Source organism: Narcine bancroftii, chromosome 7 (assembly GCF_036971445.1).
Source record: "Narcine bancroftii isolate sNarBan1 chromosome 7, sNarBan1.hap1, whole genome shotgun sequence".
NCBI lineage: Eukaryota > Metazoa > Chordata > Chondrichthyes > Torpediniformes > Narcinidae > Narcine > Narcine bancroftii.
In genome coordinates this window covers 151,527,543-151,549,629 of record NC_091475.1, presented here as the reverse complement: position 1 = coordinate 151,549,629, position 22,087 = coordinate 151,527,543, and the positions used below count along the sequence as shown (strand labels likewise).

Below are 22,087 nucleotides of genomic sequence, written 5' to 3'. Positions count from 1 at the left end.
ACTGATAGGGGGTGTGGGTTGGTTACAGAGCCTGTACAAAGTTGAGGGGATGGGTTGTGGCAGAGAGAAGATTGGGGCGTGCGGGGATGAAAGAGGGAACCTAATATCAATCGACTCATTCTCATGTGCACAATGAAAACTTCATTCATTCCATCTTTTAAGCATTAATCCATGTTTTACCTTCTACCCATCGTTCTGAAATCAATAGGTGAGAGTCAGTCGATCCAAATTTTTGAGTGGAGTGCATTGTGCTATAATTACTGAAATTGACCTTTTTTTAAAATCTGAGTGGAGTGCTTGGTTTGCATATTGATATTTTCATGCTTATGTTGAAGACTGTAAACTGGATTGATACAGACTGTTACCATTTAAAAGGTCTGAGCTCCCTTCATGACAATTTCCAGGCTCTATTTACTCCATCAGTAGATGAACAAGAAAAACTGAAAGATGGAACCCTGTAATTAAATTTAGATACAACTACTGATTTTAGAATATTTTGTTGAAATGTTATCTATCATGTTCAAAATTTAATTTCATTTTTCATTTTTCCTCTGTATATATATATTTAGGTGGAAATCCTAAAGGAAAGTTTGCTCTTGGTCTGGTTCAGAATGAATGGAAGGTCTATGTGAAGAGACCTTTAGATCGCGAGGAGCAGGATATTTATCAACTGAATATTACAGCGACTGATGGACTCTTTGTTTCAAGAGCAGTAGTGGAAGTCAGTGTATTAGATACCAATGATAACAACCCAGTGTGTGACCAGGTAAATAATTCCCTATTCTATTTCTCTATTACATTTTGACTGACAAGAGGGCCCTATTGGGTATTCTGGTGTTTAAATTATTGTTTAAACGTTGAATTGTGTCCCCAATCATAAATTTCTTGCAGGTCACCTACACAGAAACTATAGTGGAAGATATTCTGCCAAATCAAGTTATTCTAAAGATTGGTGCTCAGGATTCTGACATTGGGACTAATGCAGAAATACGGTATTCTTTGCACGGAGCTGGGTCAGATAAATTTTTCCTTGAACCAGAGAGTGGTAAGTGGTTCTGCAAGCCTAATACAGATCTTCTTAAATATTTAATTTTATATCAGAAATAAGCAGGGTTAACTTCATAGGAACTTGACAACGGTACATTGCATTAAAAAAAATTCACTGAAAGATGGTAACGACTACCACCAGTGACAGAGGTATCGTGACCAGAATACTTCCTCCGTAAGCTGATTCAGATCAGATCATCGATCAGATCTGAAACACTGTAGTCTAGTTCTGTGATAGGAAGCATAACCCATTCATTGAGACATTATATAGTATTATTGCAGAGTTAACAAAATTGCTTAAATTGCTTTTATCAGGCAGCTAATTCTTTAGTTGTAAAAATATGATTATTAAATTTAGCCCAGATTTATAAATGCACAATAGAAAAAAAGGTCACCAGGATTTTGGCAGTACATTTTGAGATCAGTTAGAAAGAGTAGACTTTACAAATTATGGATATGATTTACAACTTGCGTATATTTTTATATCATGAATGTTTTGTTAATTTTGTTTAACTTGAATATCATTTTATTGAAGTGTGTTATTTGTAAGTTCTTTATGAAAATATTTGAAAAAGAAAAGAAAGAGAAGATTTTTTGCATAAAAGGTTATAACAGCAGTTTCAGTTAATGAACCAGTATAAAAGATTGATAGGATCACCATATACAGTATTTTCAAGTCCTATTTTACTTTATACAAGGACATCGGTGTACTTCTGTTTTTTAATCATCAATGCAGTATATTAACATCAAAATTGAAAAAAATTAGATTTCAATTGTACTTCTTACGATAGACACCATATTTTTGTAATTTAAAAAAGCCTACACACTGTATTAATGTTAGCTCTGATTGTAAAATTCCTGCTCTGGTCTATGTGGTGATTGGGAGTTTGTGATATTCTGACCACGAGAGGGTGGCAGAGATGGAATGTTCCACCTCAGGTTGGATGCACAAAATGGTTGTGTGCCACGAGATCATGGGTTGATAACAAAATATAGGTAATACAAAAGGACCCAAGTTGCTTTATCACAATAGAAGAAGCATCACATAGTACCAGAAGTGGGTTTCAGTGGATATCAGCAGAAGACATGGAAAGTATGAAGCCGCCTGACACTGTGAATTGGACTGGGAATGTCGACCATGAGTGGCGGTTGACCAAACAACAATTTGTGTTATATCTGCAAGCTATTAGACTCAATAACAAACAAGATGCTCAGAAGATTGAATGGCTACTTATCGTGGCGGGACCTCAAGCACTAGAGGTTTTCAATGCATTTGTTTTTGCCCAGGGTAAGTTTTACAAAGTTATTGAGATGATTGATGGACACTGCTCTCCAAAGAAAAAAGGAAACGTTCAAGAGGTACATGTTTCACTTGTGCCTACAGCTGTAGGCAGCGAGCTCTTGTACTTTTTTAACAGACTTGAAATTGAAAACAAGAACATGGAATTTTGGATTGCTGCAAGATTCAATGATCCATGATCAAATTGTGTTCAGAATTATTCACAAGAAAGTGAAAGTGTGGTGCCACGAGACATAGAGCTGGAGCTGTGAAGATATGCCATGCCAGTGAATTAGCTCGGCAGCACAAGGAAAAGTTCGATGAGAGTGCAAGGTCCAGCAAAAATTTCACCACAGTTTCTGAACGCACACATAAGCAGAGAACAAGACGTAGAAGACAACAAAAAGATGGAGAGACAATCAATTGTAAATTATATGGCACTCAATATGCACCAAAACAATGCCTATGGAAAAGTCTGTAGTACGTGCAAAGGGCAGAATCACTACGCAAAGCAATATTTTTCCAAAGGGAAACAAAACAGAAGTGAAAGTGGCACACTATAGAAGAAACTGCCATCAGTGAAGCATTCTTTGTGGGCAAGGAGGTGCAGGAAGGTTTCAAACCAACAGACACAGAACATCCAAACATGAACAGAGTTTAAGCAGGAGAAGTTGGTGGTGCCTTTGCATGCAAATGGAGCAGAAATTCCTTTCAAGCTGGACATAGGGTCAAAGGCCAATTTGACCTGTGAACACAACTTCTGGGCAATGAAGATAAAGCCATGCATCCATCCAAATTATCTTCAGCTCAAGGCCTGCGATGGACAGCACATTGACATGAAAGGCACATGTAGACTCAAGGTGAAAGTTAAAGGTAAAGAGCAGCTCCTCATGTTTGTGGTAGTCCCAGATGGACATGACTCACTGCTTGGTGACAAAGTATGTGAAAACTTAGGCCTACCGCATTTACAGCACCAATGCACAGAACAGTATAGAGGAAATACTGGATCAATTTACCTTCAAGGGGTTTGGAGTTCTACTATTCACCGATAAGATACAGTTAAAGGAGGATGCACAGCCAGTAGTACATGCCCCGATCCGGGTTCCAGCATCACTAAAAGACAAGTTCAAGCAAGAACTCGACCAAATGACATCACTAGAGGTCATGAAGATAGTGGAGAAGCCCACAGAATGGATGAATTCAATGGTGTGTGTCAAAAAGAATGGTGACCTATATGTTTGCATGGACCCAAAATAGTTGAATACAAATAGAAAGAGGGAACATTATCAGATTCCAACCAGGGATGAAATTGCAAGTGAGATGGCCGGTGCAAACTTTTTCATTAAATTGGATGCATCCCAGGGGTTCCGGCAATTAAAACTTCATGAAGATAGCACAAAATACTGTACATTCAATGCACCTTTTGGCCGATGCTCCTGTTTAAGCATGCCTTTGGGAATTTCCTCAGCTCCAGAAGTGTTCCATAGATCAATGGAATACATAATAAGGCTTAAGAGAGATACAAGTGTACATGATGACATGATCCTTGGGGTCCACTCAAGAGCAACACAACAAGAGGCTCATCAAAGAGCTACAATGCATCCAGAAGAATGGATTAAAGCTGAACAGAGCAAACAGAGTTTGGAGTGAAGAAAATCACCTTTCTGGGAGATAAGCTGTTGGAGGCAGATGTGGAGCCAAACAAGAGCAAGGTGAAAGCATACTGAGAGTGCTGAGAATTATCAATTTTATTGGTAAATTCATACCAAACCTGTCTTCTAAAACAACATACCTGAGGAAGTTGTTACATGACAAATGTAAATTCAACTGGGTGGCCAACCATGGGAAGAATGAGGATGACTGAAGACCATTCTAACTACAGAACCTGTGCTTTTGACGTTCTTTGACCCAGCCAGAAGGACAAAAGTATCTACGAATGCTTCAAAAGATGGAATAGGCATCAAGGATGAGGACCATATCTGAATGTCAATAATGCACAGATAAAGAATGCTTAGGTCTGGTCTATGAACTCGAGAAATTCTACAGCTATGTGTATGGTCTACCAACATCTGTGGTAGTGACAGACCACAAGCCATAATCAAGAAAAACCTCAGTGAAATGTCACCACAAATCCAAACACTGAAGATGAAGCTTCAACATTATGTCATTGAATTGGTGTACACACCAAGGAAACTTATTGTGCTGGCTGAAGTGCTGTCCAGGGAAATGACAAAGAGTTCCACAGAGACAGATGTGAATCTCCATGTTAACCTGAATCTCTTCCCGTATCTGATGTGAAATCCAAGCAGATCGCAGCTGAAACAGAAAAGGATTCAGTTCTGCAGAAGGTCAAGAATCTGAATGAAGGTTGTCTAGAGGTGAATGTCAGAACAGAGCTGAATGTTGTCAGTGGGCTTCTACTCAGTCAGAGCATTATTATCATTCCTCAATCAATGTGTGAAGATATTGAAAAGGCTGCGTGAAGGACACCTTGGGGTGGAAAAATGCAAGAGGAGGGCCAGAACAGTTTATTGGCCGGTGGTAAGTGCTGACATCACAGAACGGTCTGAAGCTGTGAGACCTGTCGGAAACATCCCACAAAGCCATGACCATACCAGAGGAGCCATTGCAGAAAGTTGGGACTGATCTGCTCCACCTGGATGGAAAGGATTACCTGCTGCTTATTGACCATTCATCAAAATATCCTGAGATGGCACTACTTCCCAACACGTCTGCTGCCTGCAGTGCGACTCGGAGATTCCAACACCTCGGACAAGAAGGCCACTATTCTGGATGAAGTAAATCCAAGGTCCTACACTGTCAGAACAGAGTGTGGTCAAATACTGAGGAGGAATCAAGAGTCTGCTGAAAATGCAAGTGACGCTACAAGAACAGACAAATGCAGAAGATCCAGCCTGTACAGCAACAGAGAAAACATCGCCAGTGCTAGACAGTAGTAGACCAGCGGGGCTGACTCATGCACCTATGTTGAGAAAATCTACTCACATTATCAAAGCACCTGACAGACTGAATCTCTAAAAGAGAAAAGAGTTGCACACTTAAATAGTTTGCTGTTGATGTTTGTGTTACTTTAAATTGAAATGAGTACTGTATTACCGTGTAATGTTGTTAGACTGAACATCTTAAGGAAAGGTGATGTTGTTGTTGGGAGTTGGTGATCCTCCTTACCACTAGAGGGCATGAGAGATGGAATGTCCCATCTCAGGTTAGATATACAAAATGAAAGTGTCCCACGAGGTTGTGAGTTGATAATAAAATTTAAGTAATACAAAGGAACCCAAGTTTCTTTATCACAAAAAAAAGAAACATCACAGCCTGGAGTATGGTTCAAGGTTTTACACTTGATTTGAGGAGACCCAGTGACCAGCTGCAGTGTGAAGCTCAGCCTCATCCTGGCTTCCAAGAATAGTGCAATACAAAAATGAGTAAAACAGTCTTGGACAGAAATGAACTGTGACAAGGCCATCAGGATGGTCTGAAGGAGGGGTCTCAGTTTCACAGTTGAGACCTGTTAATTTATAATTAATTAAAATTTTAATGATACAGCACGGAAGGAGTCTGTTCCAGCATATGAAACCCATGCCACCCAATTACAATTAACCTACCAACCCAATACATTTTGTATGATGGGAGGAAACTGAAGCACCCTTAGAAAACCTATGCAGATCACAGGGTGCCCGATTTAAACCAGGTTGCTGGCGCCTTAACAGTGTTGAGCTTGTTGGTCTTACAGCAAAATCATGGTAGCTAATCTGAAGCTTAATCAGACCTGCAGGGGCGTAAGATGTAAATGTGGCCAAGGGAACTAACGTGAATAGACAGAGGGAGGAGCAGTCTGGATCAAGCAGTTCCATTCAATTGCATGGGATAGTAGATACCTGCAACTGCATGCATTTATTATTACTTTGTTTCCAAGAAAAAGAGAGTATGATTTTCCAGAATCATTCTGTTTAACGTAATCAATTCTGTGAATATTTTAAGGTTAACATTTTATATTTTATTATTCATTGTACTCCTTTTATTTGTTATGATTGTCCCATAGGTGAATTAAAAACATTATCAGCTTTAGACCGCGAGGAAACACAAGTATATAACTTGATCACCAGAGCATCAGATGGAGGTGGTCGTTACTGCCAGTCACGAGTAGTTCTGATTTTGGAGGATGTGAATGACAATCCGCCTGTGTTCTCTTCTGATCATTATATTGAATCTGTGTATGAAAACACAGTAATAAAGGTTTTGCTCACAAATGTCGAAGCAACAGATCCAGATGTGGGTAAGTCACTGCATATTTTTGAGCATTTGCTCTATGATGCTTTATAACACAGGAAACAATTGTGGAAACTGACAGGTTTTATTTTCACTGAGGTATTAGTCTTTAATAACCTAAAATATTATACTTAGCTTTGAAGCTATGTAATTCATATGGAATTAATTGCAAACTATTTTGCAATAGTAATGTTATGAATTACAGTAATTAATCTTTTTATCAACTTAGTAAAATATATGAAGGATTTAATAATTGGGTACTTGAAACTAATGAATAGGAACTTCTACATTTTATAGTTCTTTCATTGATATTGTGCACTGTATGACACACTACCTTGCATCTAAACTAGTTTTATAAATTTGAGAATTGGATAATGTATAGAAATTTTCCTTTATTCTTGCTTTTCCAATGTGTATTCAAATCAGACAACCCTGGGATTGATTATTCCAATGCACTCATGTGGATGACCTTCCATCCTGCCTTGGGTAATGTCATTTTGCACAAAATGCTGCTCAATTATCCTATACAACCCAAAATCACATTCCCGCTCAACCCTTCCAGCATCAAATCACCTCAGGTTTACTGGTCTTGTTTAAATTTTCTCTCAGAATTTTCATAATAATTTCTGCTGCTCTAACTCTGAACTGTATCTTTGATTTTCATCATCCTTTGTATCTTCCTTCTCTTTGAAGGAGCATATCATCTGCTATGGCCCATGCTGTGGAATTGCTGCTATAACTCATTCCACTTCTCCAACTCCGCTTCCCCTCAAATACATTTTTTGAAGCCTAACATGCATCTGGTCACAACATTTTACAAATCTCTTTCTTTGAAATAGAATACAATTTGTTTCTTTTGCCATATTTTGCATTAAAGATGCTCCATGTTGATGCTTGTTACTGGTGTGGTACTGTTTCTGCCCCTCTCCTTGTCCATTGATGTTGAGGTGTCAGTGGTTGAAGAAAATGTAAAAATCAATGGACTTGAAAACATTGTGCAAAGTATTATGTGAATGAATAAATGATGAGGTGACACTCTTGTACTCATTAATGCCACCCCAAGTCAGTTTTTTCCTGTTAGTTAATGAGCTTCACTGATGGTGTGAAAAAAAGATGAAATAACTGCCCACCCATTTCATTAATTTTGGTTCACTTTCAACTTGATTAAATTACACCGTTACTTACTGGCGTAAATGATGGATTATTTACACCAGTGGTTTTCAAACCCCAACCCTCAAACTCACATTTCACCTTAAGCAATGTCTATGCCATAAGTGCTCTGTGATTAGTAAGGGATTGCTTAAGGTGGTCTGTGAGTGGGAAGGGAAGGTTGAGAACCACTGCTCTTGACCCAATTGTTTCTGAAATATTTTGCTTGAGAAAACTTGTTATTGGCCCAATTCCTTTGGAGTTGTGAAACTGCACATAAAGAGTCAATTTGGTATGATTAAGACAGTGGTTTTCAAACATTTTTCTTTCCACTCACATACCACCTCAAGCAATGCCGTACTAATCATGGAGCACCTATGGCATAGGGATTACTTAAAGATGAATGTGAGTTTGGGGGAGTGCAGTTTGAAAACTACTGATCACACCAGCAAACCTTTTGATAAGGCAAGGCTGCATTATCTGTTTTATGCCGTGAATTTTTGGTTTGAAGCCATCAGTAAATGGATAATTAATTATTGAATTTATTTTGTTTGATTGAAAGTTTGAGGATGAGTTAAGAACTTTAAAATTTGGTACATCTGAAGATTGCAGATATTGCTCCTTGCAAGAGTAAAAAGTATAAGTTAATCATTAAAAGTTATTACAGATGAACTGAGAAATAAGTTTTCGTTGCCAGTAGAAGTTGTTTATCCACAAACCTCCCTGGGTTATAATTCAGTTTTTTTAAAATCATCAATGTTATGTTATAACTTTAGATTCATTGGGAATTTTATTCTGACATTTGAAAATTCAATGCTTTGCTGTTCTTCAATAATAAACCAAGTCCTGGGGAAATTTTAACTTTTAGTTCACAATTTGACAAACCATTTCATGTTAAAATTGTTTTACATTTGCTGCTTTTCTCATAATTTTGGATATTATTTGAAGTTCGTGCTGACCAGTAAGCCAGAAGACTAAAGCTCACCCAAGAAGCCTTTTGATTAATTGTCTTTTGTTGCATCTTCCACAACCCAATAATGGAAACTCTCCCCTTGCAAGTCCAACACTAATATGGTGACTGGGAAATAGACTGCAAGAACAATCACCAAGTGTGATCATTTTTGATTGTCTGCATCATTGCAGATATTGTGTTTGCCTCTTGCACAGTGTCCACCAGAGGACCAGAGGATGAACCAAAGACAAGGTCTCACTTTGACTTTTCGTGCACTATTTTTATTTATTGTTATAAGGTGGTTTATCTGAGTATTTTACACTGTGATGCTACTGCAAAACAACAAGTTTTGTGACTTGTTCTTGACAATAAATTCTGATTCTGTAGGGTGAGAGAATGGGTGAGTTTGTTGTCCTTCAAGGGGAAGGTGAAACGGATAAGAGATAATTGTACTATGTGACTGTGTAACCTTGATGACTAGGGTCTGCACCAAGGGAGGCATTCACAGCCCCTCTGCTCATGGCCATCACATGCTGTCAGCCGCACCTCCCGGCTGCCGCTCACTAGTGTGCATCAAGCATCACTAGCATCTATATTGATGCATGCTCACGACTCTCCGTCCACCTCCGGCCGCATCCATTGGCGCAGGTAGGTTAGGTCCCACGTGTCAGACAGCACCACCCCACTCCTCCCCACCCCCCCCCGCCACCGCTGAGTGAATTCTCCAGTGCTGGAATGTGCCCATTTCTAACATTCATGGCGGTGACCCTATTGATGAATAGTTTAATGAACAAATAAATATTCACTGGAGGATCTCAGCAGTTAGACAGCGCCATAGATTGAAGTAGTCAGTCAACACTTCTGGTTTGGATCCTTTATCGAGAATAAAGTGTAAAAGGAAATCCCAGCAGAAACATTTTACAATGTGGGCAATTCCTGTTTAAGATGTGGGAGGAAACTAAAACACCCAGCAGAAACATGCATGGTCAGAGAGGGTATGTATAATTTGCACACAGTCAGTAACAGGCTCAGAACTGAACTAGAAATTGGAATTGTGAGGTAGCATTTCCACATCTACAACTGCTACACGGTCAAGTATTCTTATAATGCTCTCCTTTCCTCTTAAAACTGTCTAACCCATTTGCTGTTGAGATAAAGGCTTTTAATTAAAATTCAAATCCCAATACTATTCTGATGTTTCGGAATTGTAAGCATTATCCTTTACTAATACAGAGTTAGTGAATACATTTTCATGTTGAATCCTTGTTCATGGCAAAATTTTTGATGCAAATGTGACACAAATTCAAGTATGCTGTGAAATAATTCACATTCTCAATTAACAGTAATATTCCCATGAAATCAAGTAATTAGAAATACTTCCCTTGATTTTTCTCTACATTGTCGTTCTTAATCAGTCCCAAGATTGAATTTTCATGTCATTATTATCTTGCTTATTAGGTATCAACACAGTGTGAATTTTTGTTCTACAGTGACCTCCAGTGATTAGATTAATAGCACAAAGGATTAATGGTAGCACAGCAAGCTTTTTGATTTTAAAAAAATGCATAATTGCATACATTTGTTATGTAAACCAGCAGAGATTGTACTGTGATTTATCTGATTTCTGGCAAAGAATTATGGGTTATTACAGTTAATTTCAGGCTCCTTTTCAGAATTACTGATGTGAAAAATTAGGAAGATTACTAATCCTGATCACTATTCAAATGATTGGTTACACATTAAATGAAATATTTGGTCCATTGTTACATTGCCAGTGCTCAGTGGATATCATCTATAAGAAAATGTGAAGGATAATACTTAGGTAGTGCTCTAGGTGTCTAATCCTTCTTGTTTCTTCTCTTTGTCCATCTATTTCTACTTTTCATGTTATTGTCTTGTCTCTTTTTAACTGTGTCTCAGTTCATTCATTGTTTGTTCACACTTATTGGCACATCAGTAATTCTGAAAAGGAGCCTAAAATTAACTGTAAAAAGAACAAGGTAAATGTAGATTCCTTTTGTCTGATCTTCCCTCCCACAGTCTGTACAATTTCATTACTATTAGTTATGTACCTTCAACCAGTTGTTGCTCTTAGTCTTCCTCCACCCATTCTCAATTTAGAGACCTAATTTACTTTTCATTTTATTCCTTGGCATTTCTTGAAACCCCAATTTAACTTCCCTGAAAACACTTAATTTCAACTGCACATGCACAAAATCTGATTTACATTCAGCAGGAGCTCGCAGGCATTTAACTGGCAGTGGATCTAACCAGCTAGGAAGAAGCATTGTCAACTAAAGCTATAAGGAACTTTCTGGGTAATTATTCGTCATCAATAATACAGGAAAGGTCAAATCCCAACGACCCACATTCTGCAGCTAACCTGCAAATTGTCCGTACTTACCTCATGCAAATCGCCTGAGGCTAAATCTTTACTGGGGAGCCCTGCACAGCAGCAGTTCCTTCTAGGTTTAAATCGTATCATGCAATGCAAGGCCAAACCATGCCCTGTTCGAGAAATTTTGCAAAAACCTTTGATGGATATCCCAAGCTGTAAATTTTGAATGGTTCCAAAACTCGGAAACATGTAAAGGCATTCAAAATGGTTGCAAACTCCAACTTATTTTCAATATTTTAGAAAAACAAAACCAATGGATTCAAATTATTTGAATTTCAATTAAGTATTGCCATGATAATTCAGTAAATGAAAGTTAGTTACAATTTTCTTTTGTGCATTGTGCCCGTCCATTTAAGTGAATATAGAAGCAACCTCTGTGCTTGGTTCCAGTTGTTGAGACCAATATGTTGGCGAATTGCTGTAGCTTTGTGCTTTCATGTTATACTTCATGAGTCCAACTTAAGAGCACTACCAGGAAAATTCTGGCAAGCAAGTTTTGGACTTTGCCTTCTAAAATGTGATTGTACCAAAAGGAGTGAAAGTTACTTAGGGAACAGCCAGCAGGACTGCAGGCATTTTTTCTGTCTAATTTGAACCAAAATCTTTCTTTTGTATAGTCTCAGAGCTTTATAAGCTATATTTTTAAAAGTTACATTAGTTGTGACTCTTCTTCTTTGGCTTGGCTTCGCGGATGAAGATTTATGGAGGGGGTAAAAAGTCCACGTCAGCTGCAGGCTCGTTTGTGGCTGACAAGTCCGATGCGGGACAGGCAGACACGGTTGCAGCGGCTGCAGGGGAAAATTGGTTGGTTGGGGTTGGGTGTTGGGTTTTTCCTCCTTTGCCTTTTGTCAGTGAGGTGGGCTCTGCGGTCTTCTTCAAAGGAGGTTGCTGCCCGCCAAACTGTGAGGCGCCAAGATGCACGGTTTGAGGCGATATCAGCCCACTGGCGGTGGTCAATGTGGCAGGCACCAAGAGATTTCTTTAGGCAGTCCTTGTACCTTTTCTTTGGTGCACCTCTGTCACGGTGGCCAGTGGAGAGCTCACCATATAACACGATCTTGGGAAGGCGATGGTCCTCCATTCTGGAGACGTGACCCACCCAGCGCAGCTGGATCTTCAGCAGCGTGGACTCGATGCTGTCGACCTCTGCCATCTCGAGTACTTCGACGTTAGGGATGAAAGCGCTCCAATGGATGTTGAGGATGGAGCGGAGACAACGCTGGTGGAAGCGTTCTAGGAGCCGTAGATGATGCCGGTAGAGGACCCATGATTCGGAGCCGAACAGGAGTGTGGGTATGACAACGGCTCTGTATACGCTTATCTTTGTGAGGTTTTTCAGTTGGTTGTTTTTCCAGACTCTTTTGTGTAGTCTTCCAAAGGCGCTATTTGCCTTGGCGAGTCTGTTGTCTATCTCATTGTCGATCCTTGCATCTGATGAAATGGTGCAGCCGAGATAGGTAAACTGGTTGACCCCAATGGAGATGTGTGGGGCTGGTAGTCATGGTGGGGAGCTGGCTGATGGAGGACCTCAGTTTTCTTCAGGCTGACTTCCAGGCCAAACATTTTGGCAGTTTCCGCAAAGCAGGACGTCAAGCGCTGAAGAGCTGGCTCTGAATGGGCAACTAAAGCGGCATCGTCTGCAAAGAGTAGTTCACGGACAAGTTTCTCTTGTGTCTTGGTGTGAGCTTGCAGGCGCCTCAGATTGAAGAGACTGCCATCCGTGCGGTACCGGATGTAAACAGCGTCTTCATTGTTAAGGTCTTTCATGGCTTGGTTCAGCATCATGCTGAAGAAGATTGAAAAGAGGGTTGGTGCGAGAACACAGCCTTGCTTCACGCCATTGTTAATGGAGAAGGGTTCAGAGAGCTCATTGCTGTATCTGACCCGACCTTGTTGGTTTTCGTGCAGTTGGATAATCATGTTGAGAAACTTTGGGGGACATCCGATGCGCTCTAGTATTTGCCAAAGCCCTTTCCTGCTCACGGTGTCGAAGGCTTTGGTGAGGTCAACAAAGGTGATGTAGAGTCCTTTGTTTTGTTCTCTGCACTTTTCTTGGAGCTGTCTGAGGGCAAAGACCATGTCAGTAGTTCCTCTGTTTGCGCGAAAGCCGCACTGTGATTCTGGGAGAATATTCTCGGCGACACTAGGTATTATTCTATTTAGTAGAATCCTAGCGAAGATTTTGCCTGCAATGGAGAGCAGCATGATTCCCCTGTAGTTTGAGCAGTCTGATTTCTCGCCTTTGTTTTTGTACAGGGTGATGATGGTGGCATCACGAAGGTCCTGAGGCAGTTTTCCTTGGTCCCAACAAAGCTTGAAAAACTCATGCAGTTTGGCATGCAGAGTTTTGCCGCCATTAGTTGTGACTAATGTTAAATTAAATATCGCACCCCTGCTCTGCCAGATGCAAGTTTAGAGATGCCTTATTATAGAGGTTCTTTTTTTTTGCCCTATTTTGGATTTTATGTTGAGTTGGTGAAGGGCATCATTAATTGCTTATCCACACATATTGCAAAATCAATATTAATTACTCATTTTCATCTTTGAATGCTCAATTTAAAGACATCTTAATCAACCACAATCTTGTCTTCTACCATTTCTGTGCACCCAAGCAAGTTCCAAAATGAGCACCTTTACTAGATATAATTGCCTCTCTTATTCTGATTTTATTATCTCTCTTCACCCACTTTTAACTTTCACTTTGGTTAAAAACAAGGAATTGTTCATTGAAAATAGCTTGATCAAAATTGTTCTGTAGTCTTTTGTACAGAATAGTTTTGAACCAAATCCAGAAAAAAAGAGCAATAATCAAAGAGTTATGATACTATTTTAGCCATGAATAAATGATAGATTAAACAAACCTGAAATACTGAATTAATGACCACACTGTATTTCTTGACACGTAGATGGAATAGATTGAAAACACACATTACCTACATTGGTTGATTTTCCATTTAGTAAAACGAGGGATCACATTTATTTTCGAGATTGATATTATGAGTTGTGTTACGCTTAATAATTTCATAAGTTTGAAGTCCATTTTGTATGCCCTCAGTATTTTATATAATGCAACAGTATTTAGCACTTGTTTAATCTAAAATTATGCTCAGAAACACTAAAAGTTGAAGTTAAGTGATGTAGCAAATTACAGCACTGGAAAATTGTAAAACTAGAAACTACTAGAAATATTGTTCAAGTCAGAAAAGATCTGTGAAGAGAAATAGAATTTTGATGAACGTTTATCAGAATCAGATTTGCCGTCATGATCAGGTATCACAAAATTTATTGTTTTATGCCAGCAGTATTGGGCATTACAGGTGCAAAGATTGCTCTCAATTACAATTCTGTAAACAACATTGAAAAAGTAAATCATTAGTGCAAATAATAGAAAAAGTGTGGTAGTGTTTAGTAGGTTCATTAACTGTTCAGAAATCTGATGACAGAGGGGAAGAAGCTGTTTTTGTAATGTTGGGTATGCATCGTCAGGCTCTTTTATATCCTTCTTGATTGTAGCAGTTAGAAATAGGCATGGGGCTGGGTGGTGTGGGTCCTTGATGATAGATGCTCCTTTCTTGAGACTGCCTCTTGTAGATGTCCTTAATAGTGAAGAATAATTCCCATGATGGCACTGGCTGAGTTCACAACTCTCTGAAGCTTTTTCCTGTAATGTGCATTGGTGCCTCCATACCAGACAGTGATGCAACCAGACAAAATGCTCTCCAGGGTACGTGTAGAAATTTGCAAGAGATATGATGAAATACCAAATATTCTGAAATTCCTGATGGATTATCGCTGCTGGCATGCCTTCTTCATAATTGCATTATGAGGTCCCAGAATAGATCCTCAGAGATGTTGACACTCAGGAATTTGAAGTTCCTTATCCTCTCCAGGGATAATTCCTTGATGAGGACTGGTTTGTGTTCCCCTGCCTTCCCCATCCTGAAATCCACAATCAATTCCTTAGTTTTGCTAACATTGAGTGCAAGGTTGTTGTTGTGGCACCATTTAATTTGCTGATCTATCTCACTCCTGTTTGCTTCCTCATTGCGATCTGTGATTCTGCCAACATCCATGGTGTTATCGGCAAATTTGTAGGTAGGATTTGAATTGTCTCTAGCCACAGAGTCATGGATGTAGAGAGAATAGATCAGTGGGCTAAGCACGCATTGTTGAGGTGTGCCTATGTTGATTGTCAGTGAGGAGGGGATGTTATTACCACTCTGCACTGGTTGTGGTCATCCATTGAAGAAATCAAAAATCCAGTTGCAGAGGCCCAGATTTTGAAGCCTGCTGACCAGAACTGAGCAGATGATGCTGTTGAAAGCTGAGCTGCAATTGATGGAAAGCAGCTTGATGTATGTATTGCTGTTGTCCAGATGATCCAGGGCTGACTGGAGAGCCATCACTCCTCAGATATTACTTGATCTGTTTACTGTTTCCAGCATATTTTAATTTTAATTAGGAGTGAGTTTCGAATGGTGAATTAGATGGGAAATGTATCCTCTTCATTTTCTTATTCTTCAGAAGCTGGTATTGAGGTTGACTTGCTGCCATTTTAGTTCTGTTGTGTAGATGCCTCCATGAAACTCTTTTTACTGCAGCACAAAGTTAACATAGCAAAGTCTTGGTTTAATGGTCAAAATTAATGGAGACTGTGTTTTGATGTCCAGACTTTGCACAAACAGAAGCTCTAACCCCATGCATGGTACAAATGCATGCACGTGTGCAACTACACCTGCATGAACCCACATGCATATGGACACACTCATGTGCTTGACCTGCTCCCTTACATCCCCTTATCCCAAACCCCCTCCTCCTTTAAGTCCTTCTCCCTAAGTCACACTGCCACTTCTTCCTTCGTAAAGCCTTCCCTCTTTGTTTCTGTTTCCACTCGCACATATTTATCCCTCCCACCCCCTGCCCCAGTCTGCTGGTAAATGCTACTTCATGTCATCTTCCATCATTTTGCTGATGATGAGATTAAATTGACTAGATGATGATTATCCAGATATATATTGCCCTGTATTTTGTTGATTAGACGTGGCTGACTAATTTTCCACATTCTCAAGGAATCAAGTGGGAAAGTTTTATTTGAAGGGGCTGATTGTTCATTCCTGCTCCTATTCCTTGTGTTCTGATACTTTGAGCATTAACATAATTTCCTTGATCATTAAGTGCCGGGAAATTTTAGATATATCGAAGAAGATCTCCAATGTTTTGTGCTGAAAGAGTGATACTGTTTAAAAACCAGGACTTAAAACTAAAATTGGCAAAAATCCATTACCAATCGACTGGAAAAACTCTTCTCCCTGCATTTCTATGAATAACTAAATGTAAAATTATCAATGAACAGGAGCAAGACCTTCAGCTCATGTGTTTGCACCCACCCAACATTCTCTGTGTAAAAAAAAAAATAACCCCAGCTCTCTTGCACGTTAAATGTGCATTACCTCATGTGTGATGCTTTTGCCCTGGGAAAAAGATTCCAATTATCTACCCTATCAATGACTCTCATTATTTTATAAATTTCTAGTGGGTCTCCCCTCAGCTTCTGATGTTCTAGAGAAAACAACCCAAATTTTTCCAACCTCTCCCCATAGCCCATTCCCTTTAAACTAGGTGACATACTCTTCTCTACCATTTCCACAGCCTCCACATCCTTCCTATAACAGGGGGAACTATAGTTTGACACAGTGTAATCTAGCTAAAGTTTGACATAACAACAAGATGACTTCCTTACTTGGTACTGAATGCCATATGCCTGATTTACAATCTAATCAACCAATCCATTTTTAATGAGCTGTGGACCTGGACACCCTGATCCCTCTGCTCAAAGAGCTGGTAAATCTTTCTGTAAAGGGTCCACCAATGGAAAGTTTTGAAGCATTTGGTTCAAGGCCCATGCAAGCAAGGGTGTGAAGGTTTGGATGTGAACTGCTACCTCTTGTAATAGCTTCTTTCATACTACACATTCTGAGAAAGTAGAAATAAATAAGGAACTCATGAATGTGAATTGTTGGGACATCAGATCCTTTAGCTGAATTGGAACACTGCTGAGAGGGTCAGAGTCAGTTCCTGGCAATGGCCATGTAATCCATGAGCTGTGCTTATGTGATTGGACATCATGGAGGTGATATCCAGAAATGCCTTTTGATGTTGCTGTGCATTGTCTGTGTTCTTACCCATCAACACATCAGTAACAAAGAACGTTTGAAAAAAACTGCAATCAAATCAGTGGAGTCAGTGGTAAGGAAGTCGGTCATTCAAGAGGGTTAGAATATAAAAGCAGAGGTGTAATATTGAGGTTTGATGAGGCATTGGTCAGACTGCACAGAGTATTGTGTGCAGCTTTAGGGTCCTTATCTAAAGAAGGGTATGTTGGCACATTAGAGAGGACTGAAAGATAGTTCACGAGAATGATTTCAGGGATAAAAGGAGTATTGTACGAGGAAAGTTTGATGGCTCTGGGACTGTACTCACTGGGGTTGAGAATAATGTGGGGAGATCTCATTGAATCCCATTGAACAGCGAAAGGCCTAGATAGAATGGACGTGGAGAGGTTGTTTTCTATAGTGGGACCAAAGGGTATAGCCTTAGAACATAATCCTTTTGAACAGAAATTAGGATTTTTTTTCCCCCAGAGGCTGCTGAATCAATGCAATTCATTGCCTCGGATGGGTGTGGAGGCCAAGTCAATGGATATATTTAAGGTGGAAGAAGATAGTTTCTTGATTAGCAAAAGAATCAAGGTTTATGGGGAAAAGGCAGGATAATGGGATTGAAAAGGATAGTTAAATCAGACATGATGCTGTGGCTGAATAGCCTAATTCTGCTCCCATGTCTTATGGTCTTAGATTCTGTTTTGCTTTAGCAAGCTTTCTTTCATAGAAGTGCCATAACGTAGCATACATAAATGATTAAGTGGTTAAATGTTGGGGTTGGTGACTGATCTGAGGAGAGTGAAACACAAAAGTCTGCAGATGCTGTGATAGTAGTAAAAAACAAACCAAAATGTTAGAGGAACTCGGCCAGTCTTTCAGCATCCCTAGGAGACAAAAATATATTGCCAACATTTCGGGCCTGAGCCCTTCTTCAAGAAGTAAGCAAAATACAGGAAATCTCAGAATACAGACAGTGCTGTCTGAGGGAGGAGTCCTGACCAGCAAAAGGTGTTAATTGGATGTTATAAGGGGAGAGGTGAGAATTGATTATACATGTGTGAAAGGAGACAGGAAAAAGGGGAGAGAGACAAAATGGGGGGGGGGGGGGTGATGGAGAAAAAGGGGAGGGGAAGGGGTTGATCGAAAGCCAGAGAAGTCAATATTAATGCCATCTGGTTGGAGGGTGCCCAGTCAGAAGCTTGCAGGTGGTGACAGTTTGACAGTGCATGAGACTATGGACAGACATGGTCATCGGAGGAGGAATCGAAATGGGTGGCCACTGGGAGATCCACATTATTGTGGTGGACAGAGTTGGGATGGCTAACAAAGTGATCTCCCAGTCTGCACCCAGTCTCTCCGATGTAGAGGAGACCACATCTGAGGATCCCAGGAGGAATTTTTTTTTTTTCCATTCACAGCTTTATATGTGAGGCTTGTCACTCCAATGGAAGGCTTCTGGTGTGACAGTCCTCATCCAGGTGCCAAATATTTCTTGCCCCTATCTCCTGAGCAAGAACACTTGATTGATTGAGGTTAGCCGGTTGAATCATTCTATTCTATTCAGGGAAGAGTTGCCATACATGGATAACATTCAAAACCAGTTCACTGGTAAGGTATGTTCATGAAACATGACATAAACACTGTATTAAACTAATTTGAAAAGCAAAATAACTTCAACTACATTCATTTATTTTTTTGATTACATCTAGAAATCTTAAACAGATATGTAGTAGTTTAGAGATACTGTACTTAAAATAAAATTGCACTATACCTAACACGCATGAAATTGCTTCAGACCATAGTTGTACTTTATGAATGGTGAAATGTTGGACTGTGGGATCACAGACATTGTGTGAATTTGGTTGTATCTCAAGGTGGGGACTGGAATGGATAAGATGGAAGTTATGTTGCTGTCCCATTATTGTTATTTGAAGTTTTGGTTTTAAGCATTCAGTTCTGTGCACCACATGTCAACAAGGATAAATTGGCCTTGCAGAGAGTACAGAAGAATGATAGCAGCCTAAAATGATTAAAGAAACAGCACACAAAGATGAGATGATATTCCTCTTGTGTAAAGGGATTATACGTAAAGATGAGTCTATTGGGAGCAGAGATGTAATGAATACAAATGAGAAGGAAATAAGAAGGGACAGAACTAGAGAAAGTCAAGGTAGGAAGAAATAAATTTGGAGGGGACAAGAACAGATGAATAATGGATCTGCTAGGATAGTCCTGCTTGTAGATTTTGGGCAGGAGATAGGACTGGAAACGATGGAGGGAAGATGCCCCTCCAATTCCCAGGGATGATCTGAGTTTCCCTTTGACTTTGTTGTGGACTCCTTATCACACTGCACCTTGGATCTTACTGGTCCGTGACCTCCTATACTATCACAGCAAGGCCCAGAACAAAGTCAAGAATAATTCCCTATTTTCCATCTGGAAACATTGCAGCCTTATAGATTCATTATTACATCCTACAACTTCACAAACCTGATTTCTCCATCAGTAACATTAAATTAACTCTTTTTTTTGACTACATTTTTTTTCCTGTCCTAGATTGGAGGTCATGTCTGAGGCTGGGCTTGTCATTCTGCTCTTCATTTTGCAACTCCCACAAATGTTTGAGTTCTTTCAAGTTCAAGTTTATTATCATCCAATTTTACAACCCAATGAAACAGCATTCTCTGGTCCTTGGTACAAAAACATGTGAACATACTCACACAGCACACATATAGACAAACGATACATATGCAGTATGTACAGGTACTCGCTAACTTGCAACCTATGTGACTTGTGTCCAATTGCAAATATGACTGAATTTTTTTTTAATATATATAAGAAAAATTATAAAATTTACGTGGTTTATGTTACATTTGACAAACTATAACAGGGATACAAGGCATATAATAGCCAAAATGTGCATACTTTTTTTGAAAGTCTGTGACCTGGGGTCCATAGACTATGTGTGGCCATCTTGATTCCTGTGCTTATGGACAAGACTTCAGTTGGTGCGAACACAGTTGGTTCATGCAAGGGCGAAAATTCAATATCATCAAGGCGCTTAACTATATAAATATATAAACTTACATGACTATTATTTAATAAATAGGAGAGTTTCAGAGGGTTTGTATGAGCAGTTCATAAGTAGTCTCACAGCTCATGGGAAGAAGAATTTTCTCAGCCTGGTTGTTCTGACTCTGATACTCCTCTATCTCTTTCCTGTCGTGAGTAGCCAGAAGATGCTACTTACAGACTGATTGGGGTCTTCAGTGATTTTGTGAGACCTCTTCAAACAACAATTCCAATTGCTCATGTCGATAGAAGGGGAGGGTGTCCCCAGTGATCCTTTCACTACTCTTATGGTCCTGTGGAATAAGCTCCAATGTCATAGACTACAGCAACCACTCCACATTGTGATGCAGCCAGCCAGGACAGTCTCGATATAGCTCCTGTAGAAAGTTGACAGGATGGTGGCCGGTAACCTTGTCCGCCTCAATCGTCTCAGGAAGATCAGACACGGTTGCACCTTGCTGAAAAGTGAGGAGGTATTTTTCCAGCTATGTTTTCTCACACTAATTGTTCCCATTCACTCTCTGACCAGATCGCCTTGTGTACATCTTATCCTCATGATCCTTGAGGTTTTCCCATCAGTGACATTTCCATACCCACTCTTCCATGCAGCTTTACAAGATGCTTTTGTCTCCTTTTTTAGTTCTAATCTGAACTGTTGTTTCTGTCTCTCTTCACACAGATGTGGCCTAAATGCTATATTTCCAGCATACTCTGCTTTTGTTGTACATTTTCTGCACCTTCAATTATTTTGATTTTAAAACCTGGAGTGTTAACTTTTGTTTTGTTTCCACAGATGCTGTTTAACCTGCTGTTATTTCCATATTTTTATTATAAAACCTTGATTTGCACCCTTTTATGAGGCGATCTGTTGACACAGCCACCAATGAAAACTCCATCAAGAATGCAAATGTAATTTTTTTCATTTCCGTTTAATTTTTAACTGCACATCCTGGGTTAAACATGCATCATATACCTCCATTACCTTACAAAATATGAAACTGAGTTTCGACTTCAATGTTTAACATGTATCTTTTTTGCAGATGCTGAAATTTCTGTGACCAGATATTCAAAAAGCTGAATTGAGTATTATTTGATCAGACTTTAGCTGCTCTAGCTTGATTCTATTAAAAGAAAGCAGAGAGAAACAATGTTTACAAAAATGCTGAATACCACATCCTGCTGCTGTAATCAGTTTTACATTATTCCAAGTTGACTTCAGTTCATATTGCACTTCAGAAATGGAACAAAAGTGGCACTCTCATGACCGAATTATCAAAGTGCCATCGTTGGCTTTTAGAATTGCATCATGCACATTGACTCTCGTGATCACAGTGGGTGGCACCTAAGTGTGAAGAAAATATAATGCATTATAATAACCATCAGAAAAGAAAACATTAAGCGTATTGGTCTCTCCCTCTGGAGAGAGTGCCTCCTTGGTATCAAAGTGAGTGTTTTGCTCTTCCTCCTATCCCCTCATTACAATGGTTGTCTCTCAAGTTGCCTCCTGAGGCAAGATCTCACCCAATTATATGCATTTGTTCTGGAATAAATTAGCCAGATTACTTAAATTTAATTCCTATTTGAAGGAAGCCTAGAGTATTTGGATGAATCCAAAATTATCTATTGACCAAATCCCCTTTATTCAACATTGTAAAGGGAGACCTTTACAATGGTAACAGTTTAAAATCTTTTAATCATTTAATCCAACAGTATGGGAGGGCATGGCCATGCAAAGGATC

General features: G+C 39.5%; 1 protein-coding gene across 9 annotated transcripts in view; it reads left to right on the top strand.

Moving 5' to 3' along the window:
- The window catches only part of LOC138739226 (protocadherin Fat 3-like), a 781,242-nt gene that overhangs the window by 603,620 nt on the left and 155,535 nt on the right, over nucleotides 1-22,087 (top strand). For all 9 annotated transcript variants that reach the window (XR_011342098.1, XM_069890851.1, XM_069890850.1 and 6 more), the window contains exons 12-14: nucleotides 570-766; nucleotides 892-1,045; nucleotides 6,390-6,623. Coding sequence is in view for 8 of the 9 variants with exons in the window: in XM_069890851.1 (XP_069746952.1) it covers nucleotides 570-766; nucleotides 892-1,045; nucleotides 6,390-6,623 (585 nt within the window). In the remaining variant the exon portion in view is untranslated. The remainder of the gene's footprint in view (nucleotides 1-569; nucleotides 767-891; nucleotides 1,046-6,389; nucleotides 6,624-22,087) is intronic.